The sequence below is a fragment of the Ochlerotatus camptorhynchus genome, unplaced genomic scaffold (assembly GCF_037179485.1).
Source record: "Ochlerotatus camptorhynchus isolate MF236.1 unplaced genomic scaffold, CSIRO-AGI_Acam_v1.1 ptg000330l, whole genome shotgun sequence".
NCBI lineage: Eukaryota > Metazoa > Arthropoda > Insecta > Diptera > Culicidae > Ochlerotatus > Ochlerotatus camptorhynchus.
In genome coordinates, this window is record NW_027040818.1 from 13,249,217 (window position 1) to 13,266,356 (window position 17,140).

The window sequence follows — 17,140 nt, forward strand, 5'->3', positions numbered from 1 at the left end:
GAGTTTCTCCCAGGAAAATTTCACCGACTTCAAGTTAGGATGTTGGAAAGATTCTAACGACTACTCCGGGAAGTTTCTTCCAACTTTCTCCAGAAAACCTCTTCCAATTTACCCCGTAAGTTCCTTACAGAAGTCCGCACTTCTCTCAAAATGTCCCTTGGTAAATTATTTCTACCTCTATCAGTAATTTTCCGACCTCCCCCGGATATTTCATTTAACGATTCTCGAAGTTTCTTCTATTTATCCCGGAAATTTCGTCCAACTTGCCCTGTGGGTTTCTTCCTAATTCCCTCTTAAGATCCTTCCCTTGGGGTTTCTAGGGCTTCCTGGGGAAGTGTCTTCTAACCTTCTTCTGACTTCCTTCTTTCGATTTTTCGTCGGAACTTCCCCAGAAAGTTTCTTTCGTCTTCTCCGGAAAGCCTTTTTCAACTTCCACCGGAAGTTTCATTAGAGCACAAATGGAGAGATAGGGGATGGCTCTAATATTGGCCTATGGATCTAAGATAGCTAGAAATCTGCTATTTATTAATTTTATCTAGATGAACGCGTCATTGGGACGGTACTAATGTATATTTTTGGTCGCTATTGGAAATTTAGTCGATTGCTGAATTTATGTATGGGCCCACATTGAGCCGGAATGCCACATTGAGTCGTATACGAATATGAGTTTTCCTTGAACGTCTCCAGAATTTCCTGAACAAGCCCAAAATGCCCTATGGTTTCTTAAAATTCCTTAATTTTTATGAGGTTCAACAACTCTTAAGTGCCCTGAAATTTTCTGATGCTCCATAAATTTCCTGGAATTTCTACTACTTTCTCTGAGGTTTCCCAATCTTAATACAAGTTTCCAAAAGATTATCAAGATTTCCCAATAATTTTTAAGTTCTCTTAACTTTTCTGAAGAAACTTAAACTACTGTGGTTTATTTTCTTCTCACAAAAACAGACCCTCAGCTTCCCTGAGGTTCCCTTAATCGTCTCCGAAAAGTCTTCCTTAAGCTCCTAAACATCTCTTAAGTTCTGCAAAACATCGCTGATCCCTTTTGATATTCCATAAACTACAATACCGGTCCCCGCGTTTCACTGAATTTTTCTAAATATCTCTCAAACAGGCTTGATGGAGCCTCGATCGCGAGTTTGAAATTAGCCGAGCGTAGGATTTTTCTGAGGAGTAGAATTCCTACTGCCAAATCATTCCACTGAGCTTCAGAGCGTGTGAGCGAAGGGGCATAAAATGAGAGTGAGGTTTGCTGCCATTCATGTTCATGTTTTCTATCACACGCTCTTAAGCTGGGTTTAGACAGGGCAGTCAATTGAACCAGTCAGTTGAATTCAACTGACATGAACGCGAATTGAACGTGTAAACCATGCCATTCAACTGACTTGATCAACTCACTTGAATTGAAAAAAGTTGAACCAGGCTCAACTTTTCAAGCCAATTGAATTCAACTGAGCTGATCATTTGACTTGCCTAGTCTAAACCCAGCTTTACTCTCACTCTGGGTGAACTATGAGCTTCTTGCGTCGAACGAAAAAGTCATCCGGAGTCTCGAAAAGCGCACCTCACGTCAAATCATCCTCTCGCTGAAGTTCACTCTCCCTCTCTCTCTTTCGAGGAGTTTTTGTTTACTTCTTCCATATTCCTGCCACCACTCACTCGAGGTGAGGGCTGACTAATCTCGCAGGATAAGAGTGTTTTAAAACCCCCAGTGAGTTTGATGAGTTTCAGCAAGCCTGCTCTCAGATCAACTGATCTTCTTTGAAATTCATGATTTCTCTGGAGAACACTTAGCTTCTCTGAAGTTCTCAGAGAACTTCCGAGAGAACCAGGGAGATAATGGAAAGATGTGATGCTTGGAGAACTTCTGAGAGGCTCGACGAACCACAGACTGGTTGGGCGGATTTTGAAGATCTTAAAAGTGCTTGAGAGACAGCATCTGCGAACTTCAGATTTCGGAGATGTTCAGAGAGCTTCAGAGATTTCCAACGAGCTCCGATGAGAACATACATCTTAATTAATGTTTAAGGAACTGATAAGGGGCTGTTTATTAACTACGTCGACAGTTTTTTGAGATTCTTGACCTTCCCCCCTCCACATGCGTAGACAATTGTCCATACTATTTTCTTTTAAATTTGTAAGGGCCGTGGATAATTGCCAGCCTTACTGTCCTGCTCGTGTTTTTTTTTAGTCAGAGGAGCAGAGCGATGAGCAAGCTTCTAAATAAAATAAGATTTTAAGAGAAGATTCTAAAACAGGTAATAAAAGAAACTTCTAAAAGAAGCTTCTAAAGAACATTCTGCAAAAAGCTTTTAAAGAAGATTCTAAAGAAGCTTCCCAAGAAGATTCTAAAAGAAACATCTAAAGAAGATTCTAAAAGAATCTTCTAAAGAAAATTCTAAATATTTTAAAGAGGATTTTAAAATCAAGTTTTGAAGAATATTCTAAAAGAAGCTACTGAAGAAGATTATAAAAGAAGCGTCTAAATAAGATTTGAAAAGAAGCTTCTGAAAAAGATTTTAAAGCAGCTTCTAACGAAGATTCTAAAAGCAGCTTCTGAAGATGATTCTAAAAGAAGATGCTAAACGAAGCTTCTAAAGAAAATTGTGGAAGATGCTTCTTGAGAAGATTCTAAAGAAACTTCTAAAGAAGATTCTAAAAGAAGCTCTTAAAGAAGATTCTAAAGAAGCTTCTCAAGAAGATTCTAAAAGCAGGTTCTGAAGAAGATTCTAAAAGAAGCATCTAAAGAAGATTCTTAAAGAATCTTCTAAAGAAAATTCTAAATATTTTAAAGAGGATTCTAAAATCAGGTTTTGAAGAATATTCTAAAAGAAGCTACTGAAGAAGATTATAAAAGAAGCGTCTAAATAAGATTTAAAAAGAAGCTTCGGAAAAAGATTTTAAAGAAGCTTCTAACGAAGATTCTAACAGCAGTTTCTGAAGATGATTCTAAAAGAAGATGTTAAACGAAGCTTCTAAATAAAATTCTGGAAGATGCTTCTTAAGAAGATTCTAAAAGAATTTTCTAAAGAAGATTCTACAAGAAGCTTCTAATGAAGATTCTAAAAGAAGCTTCTAGAAAAGCTTCTAAACATAATTCTAAAAATATCTTTTAAAGAAGATTCTAAAAGCAGCTTCTGAAAAAGCTTCTAAAATTAGTTTCTAAAAGAAGCTTTTAAAGAAGCATTTAAAATAAGCTTCTGAAGATTAAAAAAAAAGTTTCTAAAGAAGATTTTAATCGAAGCTTCTAAAGAAGATTTAAAATAAGATTCTAAAAGAAAATTCTAACTAAGCTTCTGAAGAAAATTCTAAAAGATGCTTCTCAAGAAGATTCTAAAAGGAGCTTCTACAGAAGATTCTAAAATAAGCTTCTAAAGAAGATTCTAAAAGAAGCTTCTAAAGAAGATTCTAAAAGAAACTTCTAAAGAAAATTCTAAAAGAAGATTCTAAAGAAGCTTCTCAAGAAGATTATAAAAGCAGGTTCTGAAGAAGATTCTAAAAAAAGCATCTAAAGAAGATTATAAAAGAAGATTCTAAAAAAAATTCTAAAAGTAGTTTCTGAAGAAAATACTAAAAGATTCTAAAAGAAGCTTCTGAAGAAAATACTAAAAGATTCTTAAAGAAGATTCTATAATAAGCAACTAAAGAAGATTCTAAAAGAAGCTTCTAAAGAAAATTATAAAGAAGCATCTCAAGAAGATTCTAAAAGCAAGTTCTGAAGAAGATTCTAAAAGAAGCATCTAAAGAAGATTCTGAAAGAAGCTTCTAAAGAAAATTTTAAAAGAAATAAAAAAAAGCTTCTAAAGAGGATTCTAAAATCATGTTTTGAAGAAGATTCTAAAAGAAGCTACCGAAGAAGATTCTAAAAGAAGCGTCTAAATAAGATTTTAAAAGAAGCTTCTGAAAAAGATTTTAAAGAAGCTTCTACTGAAGATTCTAAAAGTAGCTTCTGAAGAAGATTCTAAAAGAAGATGCTAAACGAAGCTCCTAAAGAAAATTATAGAAGATGTTTCTCAAGAAGATTATAAAAGAAACTTCTAGAAAGGTATCCTTTAAAAAAGTCTCTAAATTTAAATACGCCTATAAAAGAATCTTCTGAAGAAGATTTTAAAATAAGCTTCTAAAGAAGATTTTAAAAGAAGATTCTAAAGGAAAATTCTAAGAGAAGCTTCTGAAGAAAATACTAAAAGATTCTTAAAGAAGTTTCTGAAGAAGATTCCAAAAGAAGCTTCTTCAGAAGATTATAAAAAAAGCTTCTAAATAAGATTCTAAAAGAAACTTCCAAAGAAAATTCTAAAATAAGCTTATAAAGAAGATTATAAAAAAGCTTCTCAAGAAGACTCTAAAAGCAGGTTCTGAAGAAGATTCTAAAAGAAGCATCTAAAGAAGGTTCTAAAAGAAGCTTCTAAAGAAAATTTTAAAGAAACTTAAAAGAAGCTTCTAAAGAAGATTTTAAAGAGGATTCTAAAATCAGGTTTTGGAGAAGATTCTAAAAGAAGCTATTGAAGAAGATTTGAAAAGAAGCTTCTGAAAAAGTTTTTAAAGAAGCTTCTAGCGAAGATTCTAAAAGTAGCTTCTGAAGAAGATTCTAAAAGAATATGCTAAAGGAAGCTTCTAAAGAAAATTCTAGAAGATGTTTCTTAAGAAGATTAAAAAAAAAAAGATTCTAAAAGAAGCTTCTAGAAAAGCTTCTAAACATAATTCTAAAAGTATCGTTTATAGAAGATTCTAAAGGCAGTTTCTTAAAAAGATTCTAAAGGAAGTTTCTAAAAAAAGCTTTTAAAGAAGCCTTTAAAAGAAGCTTCTGAAGAAGATTTTAAAAGAAGATTCTAAAAGAAGATTCTAAAGAGGATTCTAGAAGAAACTTCTAAAGAAGATTCTAAAAGATTCTAAAAGAAGCTTATGGAGAAAATTCAAAAAGATGCTTCTCAAAAAGATTCTAAAAGAAGCTTCTAAAGAAAGTTCTAAAAGAAGCTTCTAAAGAAGATTCTTAAGAAGCTTCGCAAGAAAATACTAAAGAAGCTTTCCTAGAAGATTCTAAAAGTAGGTTCTGAAGAAGATTCTGAAAGAAGCATCTAAAGAAGATTCTAAAAGAAGCCTCTAAAGAAAATTCTAAAGAAGATTTTAAAGAGGATTCTAAAATCAGATTTTGAAGAAGATTCTAAAAGAAGCTACAGAAGAAGATTCTAAAAGCAGCTTCTGAAGATGATTCTAAAAGAAGATGCTAAACGAAACTTTTAAAGAAAATTCTAGAAGATGCTTCTTAAGACGATTCTAAAATAAGCTTCTAAAGAAGATTCTAAAAGAAGCTTCCAATAAAGATTCAAAAGAAGCTTCTAAAGGAGATTTCAAAATAAGCTTCTAAAGACGAATCTAATAGTAGCTTCTAAAGACGATACTGAAAAATTCTTCTACAGAAGAAAAGAAGCTTCTGAAGAAGATTATAAAAGATCCTTTCGAAGAATATTATAAAAGAAGTTTCTCAAGAAGATTCTAAACAAGCTTCTCAAGAAGATTTGAACAGCAGCTTCTCAAGAAGATTCTACTAGATGATTCTAAAAGAAGCTTCTTAAGAATAGTCTAAAAGACGCTTCTGAAGAAGATTCTAAAAGCAAGATCTAAAGAGGATGCTAAAATTAGCTTCTTAAAAAGGTTCTAAACGAGACTTCTAACGAAGATTCTTAAACAAGCTTCTCAAGGAGATTCTAAAGGAAGCTTCTAAAAAAGATTCTATATGAAGCACTGATGAAAATTCTAAAAGATACTTTTTCAGAAGATCTTTAAAAAAAGCTTTTAGATGAAGTTTTTAAAAGCTTTTAAAATAAGCTTCTAGAAGAAGTGTCTTAAGAAGACCCTAAATGAAGCTTCTTTTGGAAGCTCACTCTATTTAAATGCTTGCCTGCATGACAGTAAATCTGAATAGCTACGCAGGAAAGGAACGTTTTTCGATGTTTTAAGAAGCATTTTATCGTTCATCACTTCTCACAGGCATTCGTTAAAACTTTAGGTTAGCTTTTTTTCATTTTTTTTTCCTGATGTTTCTTCCATTTGCTGCTACAACTTCTACCTGTTTCTCCTGGTCCCCCGATTTTGTGTGACAAACCTAGATGGACCAAATTATTAAAATTAAAATATCATCATCTGTAGGGCTATTCATAAGCTATGTAGGCAGTTTTTGAGAGATTTTGAAGCGTTCTAGATCAAGATCCAATTTGCCTCAATCGGAGTATTTTCCCGTAGCCGCTCCAGCGAACACCTGCGTTGACTAAGGTTCGTTTCATGTCATTTAGCATGTCAAGGAAGTGGTCCAGCTGGACCTGACCTGCTAAACTTGACTTCTAACTTCAGTTCTAGCCGTGGAAGCCATGAAAAGGAAGAAGGCTGACGGGATGGGTTTAGACCTCGCAGTGGAATTGAGAAGTGAAGCTCTCGATCTACACTTTGAACTCGTTTCCGGATGAGCATAAGGTACTACGGATGTTTACTGTCATGGTCGCTAGGAATCCGACCATCCAATACCCCATCCCAAGTAAAATTTTGGTTTTATAAGGGTTCTGTAGAGCATAATTTAGACTTTTAGAACGCTATAAAACCTCTATAAAGCTTGCAATGTTACTTGGGATGTGCCGGGAAAAGTGACCAAAACCCATAACTGATACATTCCTGATTCCCCGGTGGACGTGAATGAAGGAAGAGCTGCTAGATTCAACCTGTGCATTAAGACTTGAATTTCTACAACCGACAGTTTCTAGACCAGGTGGAGCAGATTTACGTTAAATTACACTAGGATTAGTGACAGAATTAATTGTTTAGGGAAAAACACATAATTAGCAACACCAACCACAGATGTGTGTATGCGTGTGTGTGTGTGTGTGTGTGTGTGTGTGGAAAGTGTAGGTATGCAGCAAAGAAGTGATGTGAGGATAAGGAAAATTATGTCACAAAAAAAGAGACAACCAAAGAGAGACAGAGAGAGAGAGAGAGAAAGAGAGTGAAAAACAGGAGCTTCAAACTTTGGGGGGTTTTCCCCCCGGTCAGTCGCGTCAGTCGTCTGCTACGACGGTGCATGGTCTCTATCCTAAACCTACTAGCACTCACCATTGTTGGTGGGCGTGGGTGACGAGATGGTGGGACTTATCAGCGTCTGGGACCCCGTGTTGAACAGCGTCTCGACGCTGGACTGCTGCTGCTGTTGGAATAGGCTCTCTTGCTGCATGGCTGCGGTGATACGTGGATCCTCCCACGTGGTGGTTCGCGTGTTGTGACTGTTGGGAAAGAAAAGGGAGAGAAGGTCGATTAGTAAAACCGAGCGCTGAAACTACGGGGGTTTCCAAGGAAACCTTCTGATGGTAAACATTGCTCAAGTTCAGGTACGATACGGTACGTTTTGGCGTACTTGTTTGGCTTCGTTCGATAAGTGCGCATACAAACACACGTACACCCGATCTACACCGGTGCAGTGGCTGTCGGTAATGTGGGGATATCCCCATGAGTGGAGGAACCTTTTTGTTTCCAAGAAATGGGGCGACATCACGTACGGCACGTTTTTCCAGTGACTCGATTGGCGAAGCAATTTCCGAAACATGTGGGCCTGGGCTGCGCTTGTGGTGTAGACGGGGCCTGGTCACACGTGTTTTTTTTTTCTTTGATGTATTCGATACATCAACATCGCAAACCAACGTCATGACGATGGAGCTACGTAGAATATTAAAAAACGCCAAATAAGCCTCAAAACTGCATAATTGCTTGAATCCTGGAAAAGTATCCTTGAAACGTAGCGCCACAAATAGCCAACATATTGCTAAAATGACAAATTTTTGTTGCTCCATGCGTGAAGTTGACGATTACAAAGTTGAAGGAAATGCTTTACTAATATCAAAATGAGACTGAAAACTGTTTTCAAGTTACAGCTGCCCTGCACAATTTTTTTTTAATTTGGGAACTCCCAGGACTGACTTTGTCCATTTTACAGAATATTCGTGGACATAATTAGACCTTAAAGGAGAACTTCAAAAGAATTCGTAGAAGCATTTCAAGCTTTGACTTGCATGCCGAACTAATTTTGAGGTGAACTTAGAGGAATTAATGAGGAAAGCATAAGAAAATTTCAAGGTTGTGAGTAGAATTCCAAGGGAACGAGCAACATTCGTATAGAATTCTGAAATTAATTCAATGAAAATACTGAGAATAATTTCACACAATTTCTGAGGAGAATTTTAAGGTTATTCCTAGGATCAATCTAAGGAAATTGAATTCCAAAAACAGGTCCATCTAATCTAATAATCGCAGGAAATTCCTAGGTGCATTCCATCGTAATTCTGGTGATATTTTTAGAGAATTTAAGAAAGAAAGAAAGAAAGAAGCATTTCAAAGCCCTTATGGGACCACTCCACGAGAATTCGGAGCATATCTTAAATAGAATTCCAAGAGTAATTCCATGAGAATTTCTGGAGAATACTACGTGAAAGATCAAGATGATTTATATGTAACACAGCAAACACAAAATGTCAAGATCCAGGGTATAGAAAAACAAAACTAAAATTCTGAGACTTCTTTTTAAATTTCGTGATTGGAAAATTGTATGATCCTGCTGGAGAGAAATCTTCAACATTCGGGCAGTTTTATTTCAAATTCAATACTCCGGGTTTGGACATGGAGAAATTTCCAAGATTCTGGAACATGAGAAGTTTTCAAGATTTGAAACTAATAGAAATATTAGAAATGCTTAACTTTGAAATGCTTGTAAGATTGCGAACATGAAATAAATCAAATGTCTGAGACATTTGTGTTGTTGTTGTTGTTGATTTTTTTTTTAAGATCATGAATTTGGAATTAGAATTAGGAACATTAAGACTTTGATTTATGTTTTTCGATCTTAGACTTAGTAAAATTAAGTACATGTTCAACTTTTAAAGGGATTGATTGTAAAGCTGTTCCCTTAAAACTGATTGTACTATCTAAAAACCGTTTATGGCATTTCAATATTGATTTACCAAAAATAACAGGCTTTTTAACACATTCCTAAAAACCTGGAAATTGTCCATAAAAGTTCTTGAAAACAATTGGCAAACTCAGGGAATTTTTTTCAGCTAAAAAATGGCATTAGATACATCAGTTAGTGAATTAGAACAGTGGTTCTTAAACTTTTATTGACTGCGATCCACTTAGATAATCTTCAGAAACTCGCGATCCAACAACATTAAATGTTCTTAACAATGATCAAAACGCCGAAAAAGTTTAAAATTTGTGAGATCCCCAAAATGCTCGCGGTTTTAGGTGCAAATGACACATTGTATTGTCACGTTGCTAAATCATCAATATTATTGTCAATAGTGACAGCACTGTGTGCCTCAAACAAACTTGTTTTTTTCATTTCCAAATTCATTCCTGTTCGGTTTCAGAAAGCTGTTATTCCGAAAACATTTGCGTCACTCTTCGTCGAACCCGCCGAAACTGTGCCATTTTCCGATGTTGTTCGTTGCTGTGTAGACTTTACGGGCACGCGGAAGTAGGGGAAGGGAGGTGCACGCCACGAGAATGACAGAAAGCGAGAGCAAAACAAAAACAACCTCGCGCACGTTTAACAACTGGCGATCTTCGCACAGCATGCACGCATCAACATCGGACTTGTTTTTTTTTTTTTTGGTTGGAGAACATTACTGTTTGCTAAAAATAAATCCATTCCTAAACAAATTTGCGCTCGCACACCAAGAACGCAACTCATGGAAAAACAGTTGCCCGGACTTTTCGGCTGTTTTGGACCTAAAATGTGCGTGATTTTGTCTGATTCGTGCGTGCGTGCGGACGTCATCAGAAGATGGAGAATTTGATAATCGGTTTTTATCCACCCACACTCACATTCGGATCGTGGTTGTGGGGGTGTGTGTGTGCGGTGATTTATTGCAGAGACTACCTATATCGACGTCGAAGTGTACTGCGATAGCGCTCGTTTAGCTCGGTCGTCTGCGTCTCTTCGTAGCCGTGAAAAGCGGGCGGCTGTGCACGCGAACCAAGTCAGCCTGTCCACCGTCGGTGCTTTTCGGCTCAAGGCCGAACACGGCCTGTCTGGTTTTACCTACTTAGCTAAGAACGTATCCGGATTTGGGAGAGTAGCCAAAAATGATCCGAATAGACATGGCATTAGAGCATTTTCCAGCCCAAATAGCAAAAACAATCTGAGTTTTTAGACGCGTCGCTTCTCCGATTTGCATGAAACTTTGCTAAATTGGTTGTTATGGTCAATCATTTACATTTGAGCTACATTCGGGCATTTTGAAGCATGCAAAAAAAAAAAAAAATCAAAATAAGGGTTTTAGAAATTTTTCAACAAATCATAATTTGAAAATGTTGCTTCCAATCAAAATGACGTCTGAGACAAAGTTGTAGGAAAAAATAATTACTTTTCAGAAAAAAATGTACACGGTAGAATTTTTTTAGTTATTTTGGGTAAACAACCCAAAAAAGTTTAAAAAAGTATACAAATTCATGCATTGGTTGGCATAGAAAGCTCTCAATTAATATAACTGTGGAAGTGCATCTAGAACACTAAGTTAAGAGTCGGCAAAACGCTCGCTAAAGAAGCGTAAAATGCCTAGAAGAAGATTAAGACTTCAACTAAAGCAGATATTACATCTCATGAGGTTTTTCAGTAAACTTCTAGAACAAGCCCGAATGTATTAATGGTGGAGAGTTAAGCCCTGAGATTGTGCGACGCAAGTTCAGTGGAAGAATCATGGGTATTACTCGGAAAATCTATGGATCTTTTGAAGCCTGTTTAGAACTTAAGAAGCATATGTCTTGAAGTGTCTGAAGAGACAAGGCACCTCTGGAGTTAACCGATAAGTCTTCTGGTATTAATCATTAAGATCTTTTAAGTAAACCCAAAAAGACTCTGGAGTTGATTGGCAAGGAAATATTCACGGTGGCCACTGAGCCGGGAAAACCGGGAGAACCTTGAATTAACCTGCAATCGAAACCAACCGGGAAAAACCGGAAAATTGATTGCATTCTCTGAATATATTGGATTCCCCTGCATAATTTTATGATTTTCTCTGGCATACCCTTGATATTTGTTTTATCCATAACAGCCTTAAAAACTTTCTATATACCACTTTAGGAAACCCTTAGAATTCACCCTACGACGATTCCCTTTGCTTTATCTCCATAATTCTCTTTAAAAGTTACTGAATCTTATCCTTGGAATATTCCTATTTTTTGAGTTTATCTCAGAATTGTCTTGTAAATCTAAGCAGCTTTCTAGAAATTTTCAGGAATTTATTTCTAGGAATTCTCTTGAAATTCAGCTCAGAATACTCAATTCATCCTCCCCGAATTCGCTTTAAATTCCCTTGAGATTATTTTCCAACTTTGGCGCGTTCGAATTGCTCATATACTGTCATATAGGTAGTGGTAAACGTTGCTAAAACTATTACACAGCCGCAGACACTATATGAGCAAGTCAAATGCGCACTTTTTTGCCTGTGGATTTGAGGGCATACCTCAAATCTCCTCATCCATCAATGTATGAGTTAGGTAAAAGAGTATGCGTTTGATTAGTACTGTCGCATTAATGGCGCTTCGCTCAATTTCAACTTCTATTCAATTTCCACCCTGCCGTACTCTAGGGGAACTATCAATTTATCCTCTTCAGAACTTGCTCTAGCTAATAAATTGTCGCACCAAAGCTTCAAGTTGATATTAGTATAGCATTTCCTCCCATCTCTGAAAATCGTATAAAGTAACAAAACACAATCAAAGTGTCGACATTTTAAGAAAATTATGAGGTGAATTGCATGGAAATTCTAAGGAGAATTCAACTGAATTAAACAATAAATTGGAAGGAAGCTCCAGTGAATTCTTTGAACTTGAATTTTCATAATTTGAAGAGAGTTTATGAATGAATTCCATGGATTTTTTGCAGATAATTTTTGGGCTGTTAAAAAGAAATTTCCAAGGGATTCCAAGAGAGACTCTCAAATTTATTTAAGAACAATTCTGAAAAGCATTCTGCGAAGGGAAATGATTCTCAAGGAAATGCTTGAGTACAATCCAATAAAATCGTGTACAGAGCTTTATGTTCAAGAAAGCTAGAACGTAGACAAATTTAGTAGTCTTCCAACGGAAAACCATATTCAAGATCAAGATTCAAAATGCTGCCGGTTTAGTAATGATCCATTCAACCTAGCGATCTCCTCGGCTCAATCGCATTCGGTTTGATGCTTAACTTAAATGTATATCGCACATCCGGGAAAAATCTGGTAATTGATAATCGGGATTTGCTGGTCACCATGACTATGTCAAATCTTACAAAAAACATGAAGGCCCCAGGTTTCTTCAACATCTTGAGTCTTCTACAATCACCCTATACTTGGATACTTCCCCTCGTGCTGGAACTCAGCTAATGTCATACCCATTCGGAAACCAGGAAATCTGGTAATTGTAATCATTGCTCTCCTACTAGCTACCAAACGAACATTGCTAGTTTTATGGAGGTTATAAAGCATTCTTCAAGTCCAAATTATGGTCTTGAAGACTAGAATAAAACCAAAATTGTTACTTGAGTGCCGACCTATCAGCCTTTCATCTGGGTCATCAAAGATCTCCGTTAATCACCAACTTCTAACATCTGCCGATGAAAATCACATCGTCGCGAGGAGCATTTTCGTTTTCGGGAGGGTCGATCGACCGTTCACCAGCTGACAAGCATTCTCAGACGCAATGCTTCTGTTTCTAAAATTCCATTTGTTTTACTATTTGGTACTACTGTGAAATGCTCCCTTTTACAGACCAATAGTAAAACAGATGGAATTTCAAACTCGATCTTCTCCGGTTCGCATGAAACTGCGTCTAATTCTAGATAGAGCTGGAACTAGGGCGTAACAGCTTTTGTAAACAATAGCTTCTCTCGATGATTTCCAGGAATTCAAAGCACGCCCACGCAAACCAACCGTCGGTGATGTGACTTTCTAGAAATCATCGAAAGAAGTAATTGTTTACAAAAGCTTCCTTGGAGTACCCAACATTTTATAGAAGTTCTCAGATATCAAGAGACAGCATCTGCGAACTTCAGATTTCAGAGATGTTCAGAGAGCTTCAGAGATTTCCAACGAGCTCCGGTGAGAACATACATCTTAATTAATGTTTAAGGAACTGATAAGGGGCTGTTCATTAACTACGTAGACAGTTTTTTTGGGATTAATGCCCTCCCCTCTCTCTCTGCCCAATTGTCCATACATTTTTTTAAAATTTGTGTGGGCCGTGGATAATTGCCCGCTGGCCCGCTCGTGTTTTTTCAGTCAGAGGAGCAGAGTGACGGGCAAGCTTCTAAATAAAAGAAGATCCTATAAGAAGATTATAAGAAAAGATTCTGAAGAAAATTCTAAAAAAAGGTTCTAAAAGAAGCTTCTAAAAAGATTCTAAAAGAAAATTCTTAAAAAGCTTCTCAAGAACATTCTAAAAGCATGTTCGGAAGAACTAAAAGCACGTTCGGAAGAATAAAAAGCAGGTTCTGAAGAAGATTCTAAAAGAGGCTTCTAAAGAAAATTCTACAGAAGATTCTAAAAGAAGCTTCTACAGGAGATTCTAAAAGAATATTCTGAAAGAAGCTTCTAAAAAAATTTCTAGAAGAAGCTTCTAAAGAAGATTCTAAAAGCAGGTTTTGAAGAAGATTCTAAAAGAAGCATCTAAAGAAGGTTCTCAAAGAAGCTTTTACAGAAGATTCTGAAATCTAAAAGAAGCTTCTAAATAAGATTTGAAAAGATGCTTCTTAATAAGATTTGAAAAGAAGCTTCTAAATAAGATTTTAAAGAAGATTCTAAAAGCAGCTTCTGAAGAATATTCTAAAAGAAGCTTCTAAAGAAAATTCTAAATGAGATTCAAAAAGAAGCTTCAAAAGAAGATTTTAAAGAAGAATCTACAGAAGATTCTAAATTAGCTTTTTAAGAAGATTCTAAAAGAAGCTTCTACAGGAGATTTTATAAGAAGTTTCTGAAAGAAACTTCTAAAAATAATTCTAAAAGAAGCTTCTAAAGAAGATTCTAAAGAAGCTTCTCAAGAAGATTATAAAGAAGCTTCTCAAGAAGATTCTAAAGAAGCTTCTCAAGAAGATTCTAAAGAAGCTTCTCAAAAAGATTCTAAAAGCAGATTCTAAAAGAAGCATCTAAAGAAGGTCCTCAAAGAAGCTTTTACAGAAGATTCTAAAATCTAAAAGAAGCTTCTAAATAAGATTTGAAAAGAAGCTTCTTAATGAGATTTGAAAAGAAGCTTCTAAATAAGATTTGAAAAGAAGCTTCTTAATAAGATTTGAAAACAAGCTTCTAAATAAGATTCTAAAGAAGATTCTAAAAGCAGCTTCTGAAGAAGATTCTAAAAGAAGATGCTAAACGAATCGTCTAAAGAAGCTTCTGAAGAAAATTCTAGAAGATGCTTCGCAAGAAAATTCTAAAAAAGCTTCTCATGAAGATTCTAAAAGCAGGTTCGGAAGAATATTCTAAAAGAAGCATCTAAAGAAGATTTCAAAAGAAGTTTTTCAATAAGATTCTAAAAGCAGGTTCTGAAGAAGATTCTAAAAGAAGCTTCTTAAGAAAATTCTAAATGAAATTTAAAAAGAAGCTTCAAAAGAAGATTTTAAGGAAGAATCTACAAAAGATTCTAAATTAGCTTGTTAATAAGATTCTAAAAGAAGCTTCTACAGGAGATTTTATAAGAAGATTCTGAAAGAAGCTTTTAAAAATAATTCTAAAAGAAGATTCTAAAGAAGCTTCTCAAGAAGATTCTAAAAGCAGGTTCTGAAGAAGATTCTTAAAGAAGCATCTAAGAAAGGTTCTAAAGGAAGCTTTTACAGAAGATTCTAAAAGAAGCTTCTAAAGAAGATTTTAAAGTAGATTTTAAAATCAGAAGATTCTCAAATCTAAAAGAAGCTTCTAAATAAGATATGAAAAGAAGCTTCTAAATAATATAAAGATGCTTCTATAGAAGATTCTAAAATTAGCTTCTGAAGAAGATTCTAAAATAATATTCTAAAAGAAGAAGCTAAACGAATTGTCTAAAGAAGATGCTAAAAGAAGCTTCTAAAAAAGATTCTTAAAGAAGCTTCTAGAAAAGCTTCTAAACATAATTCTAAAAGTATCTTTTAGAGAAGATTCTAAAGGAAGCTTCTAAATAAGATTTTAACAGCAGCTTCTGAAGAAGATTCTAAAAGAAGTTTCTCAAAGAAGCTTTTAAAGAAGACTTTAAAAGAAGATTCTAAAGGAAAATTCTAAAAAAAGCCTCTGAAGAAAATTATAGAAGATGCTTCACAAGTAGATTCTAAAAGAAGCTGTCAAAGAAGTTTCTAAATGAAGCTTCTGAAGAAGATTCTAAAAGTAGCATCTAAAAAGGATTCTGATATAAGCTTCTAAAGGAGATTTCAAAAGAAGCTTCGAAAGATGAAAAAAGAAGATACTAAAATAAGCTTCTAAAGTCGAATCTAAAAGAAGCTTGTAAAGACGATACTGAAAGAACCTTCTAAAGAAGAAAAGAAGCATCTGAAGAATATTGTAAAAGAAGCTTCTCAAGAAAATTCTAAAACAAGCTTCTCAAGAAGATTTTAAAAGCAGCTTATCAAGAAGATTCTACTAGAAGGTTCTAAAAGAAGATTCTAAAAAAAGCTTCTAAAGAAGATTATAGTCTAAAAGACGGTTCTGAAGAAGATTCTAAAAGCAGGTTCTAAAGAGGATGCTAAAATAAGCTTCCAAAAAAGTTTCTAAACGAGACTTCTAATGAAGATTCTAAAAGAACGCTTCTAAAGAAGAGTCTGCTACTGCATAACATACTAAAAAAAGCTTTTCCAAAGAGGATTCTGAAAGAAACGTTTGAAGAACATTCTAAAAGAAGATTGTAAAACAAGCTTCTCAAGGAGATTCTTAATTTTTTCAGATTTTTCTCCCGCAGTCAATAAAATTTCCCGAAAATCCCAAGTATTTCCTTTCATGCCTCATATCTTCTGTAAAGGTCCTAAAAAATATGTGTACCACTTTGTAGTTCCCTAATCTATCCTGAAGTTCTCGTTATTCTTCTGGGGAATTTTTCTGGTACTGCCCTGAATTCAATGAAACTGTACTGAAAATCTTTTAACATCCCACCGTTTTTTGAAGTTGAATTCACTGTTAAGGTTCAAACATTTTTGTTAAGTTCTTTTAACTTCCTGAATGTTTTCTGAAAATCTTTAAATTTTTTAACACCTTTAAATCTCTTGATATTTTTTTTAATTTTATATATTTGAACCTTTCAGAACTTTCCGGAAGTTCCCGTAATTTTTCTGTTATTCATGAAACTATTTGTAAGTTCTCTGAACAGCCACAAAAGTTCACGTTACTTCCCTGGATTTTTTTAAACTGCATTGAAATCATCTAAAATCTTTATACTTCTTCTGAAATTTTCCAGGATTTAATGGATTAATTTTCCTGAAATTGATGGAAAAGCCCCGAGACCATTGAAACCTAATATTAAGGATCTTAAAACTTTTCCGCAGTTCTGGACGAGTTTCCAGAGCTATCCTTGTTCGTTGAAGTTCTCGGAATTGTCATGAAATTCTGTAATATTTCCAAAGTTAAGGAGAAGCTTTAAGACCCAAAAAATCTGCGTTTTGATTTTTCTCCAAAAATATTAGGAAAAGATATTGAAAATAAAAAAAACGTTTTTTGGACATTGTTCTTGGAGCATTTGCAAAGTTCTCTGCTGTCTTTTTTTTAATAAATCGAACGTCCTTGAACTTTTCAACAAGATTCTGAAGTTTTTGGAATTTCCCAAATGATTCCAAAAATGTTCAGATGTTCATGGAAGTACCCTGAATATCTCGCATCTTTCTTGAAGTTGATGAAGTTGATCCAACTGCCATGAAGTTCTCTGATCTCACTAATTTTTTTTAAAGTTATGGTACCAGAAAATAACCCGGTACTATCGGTTCTATAACCCTACTCACAACTGAGTAAAAGTGACTCTCTGAGTTAGTTTCGTTTTCAGTGTAAGGATGATCGAACTTCTGAGGTCCACCCGCAGGCTGGTCTTCAGACACCGATCGAACGGATAACTGCTTTTATCGACCATCAGGGAACTTGTTAATAGCTGTATAGGACATCCAGCACAAGTCCTAGCGTGGGTCCCT

General features: G+C 35.2%; 1 protein-coding gene across 2 annotated transcripts in view; it reads right to left on the reverse strand.

Moving 5' to 3' along the window:
- The window catches only part of yki (Transcriptional coactivator yki), a 139,618-nt gene that overhangs the window by 40,619 nt on the left and 81,859 nt on the right, over positions 1 to 17,140 (reverse strand). For both annotated transcript variants that reach the window (XM_065230492.1, XM_065230493.1), the window contains exon 2: positions 7,096 to 7,262. In XM_065230492.1, the coding sequence (XP_065086564.1) occupies positions 7,096 to 7,262 (167 nt within the window). The remainder of the gene's footprint in view (positions 1 to 7,095; positions 7,263 to 17,140) is intronic.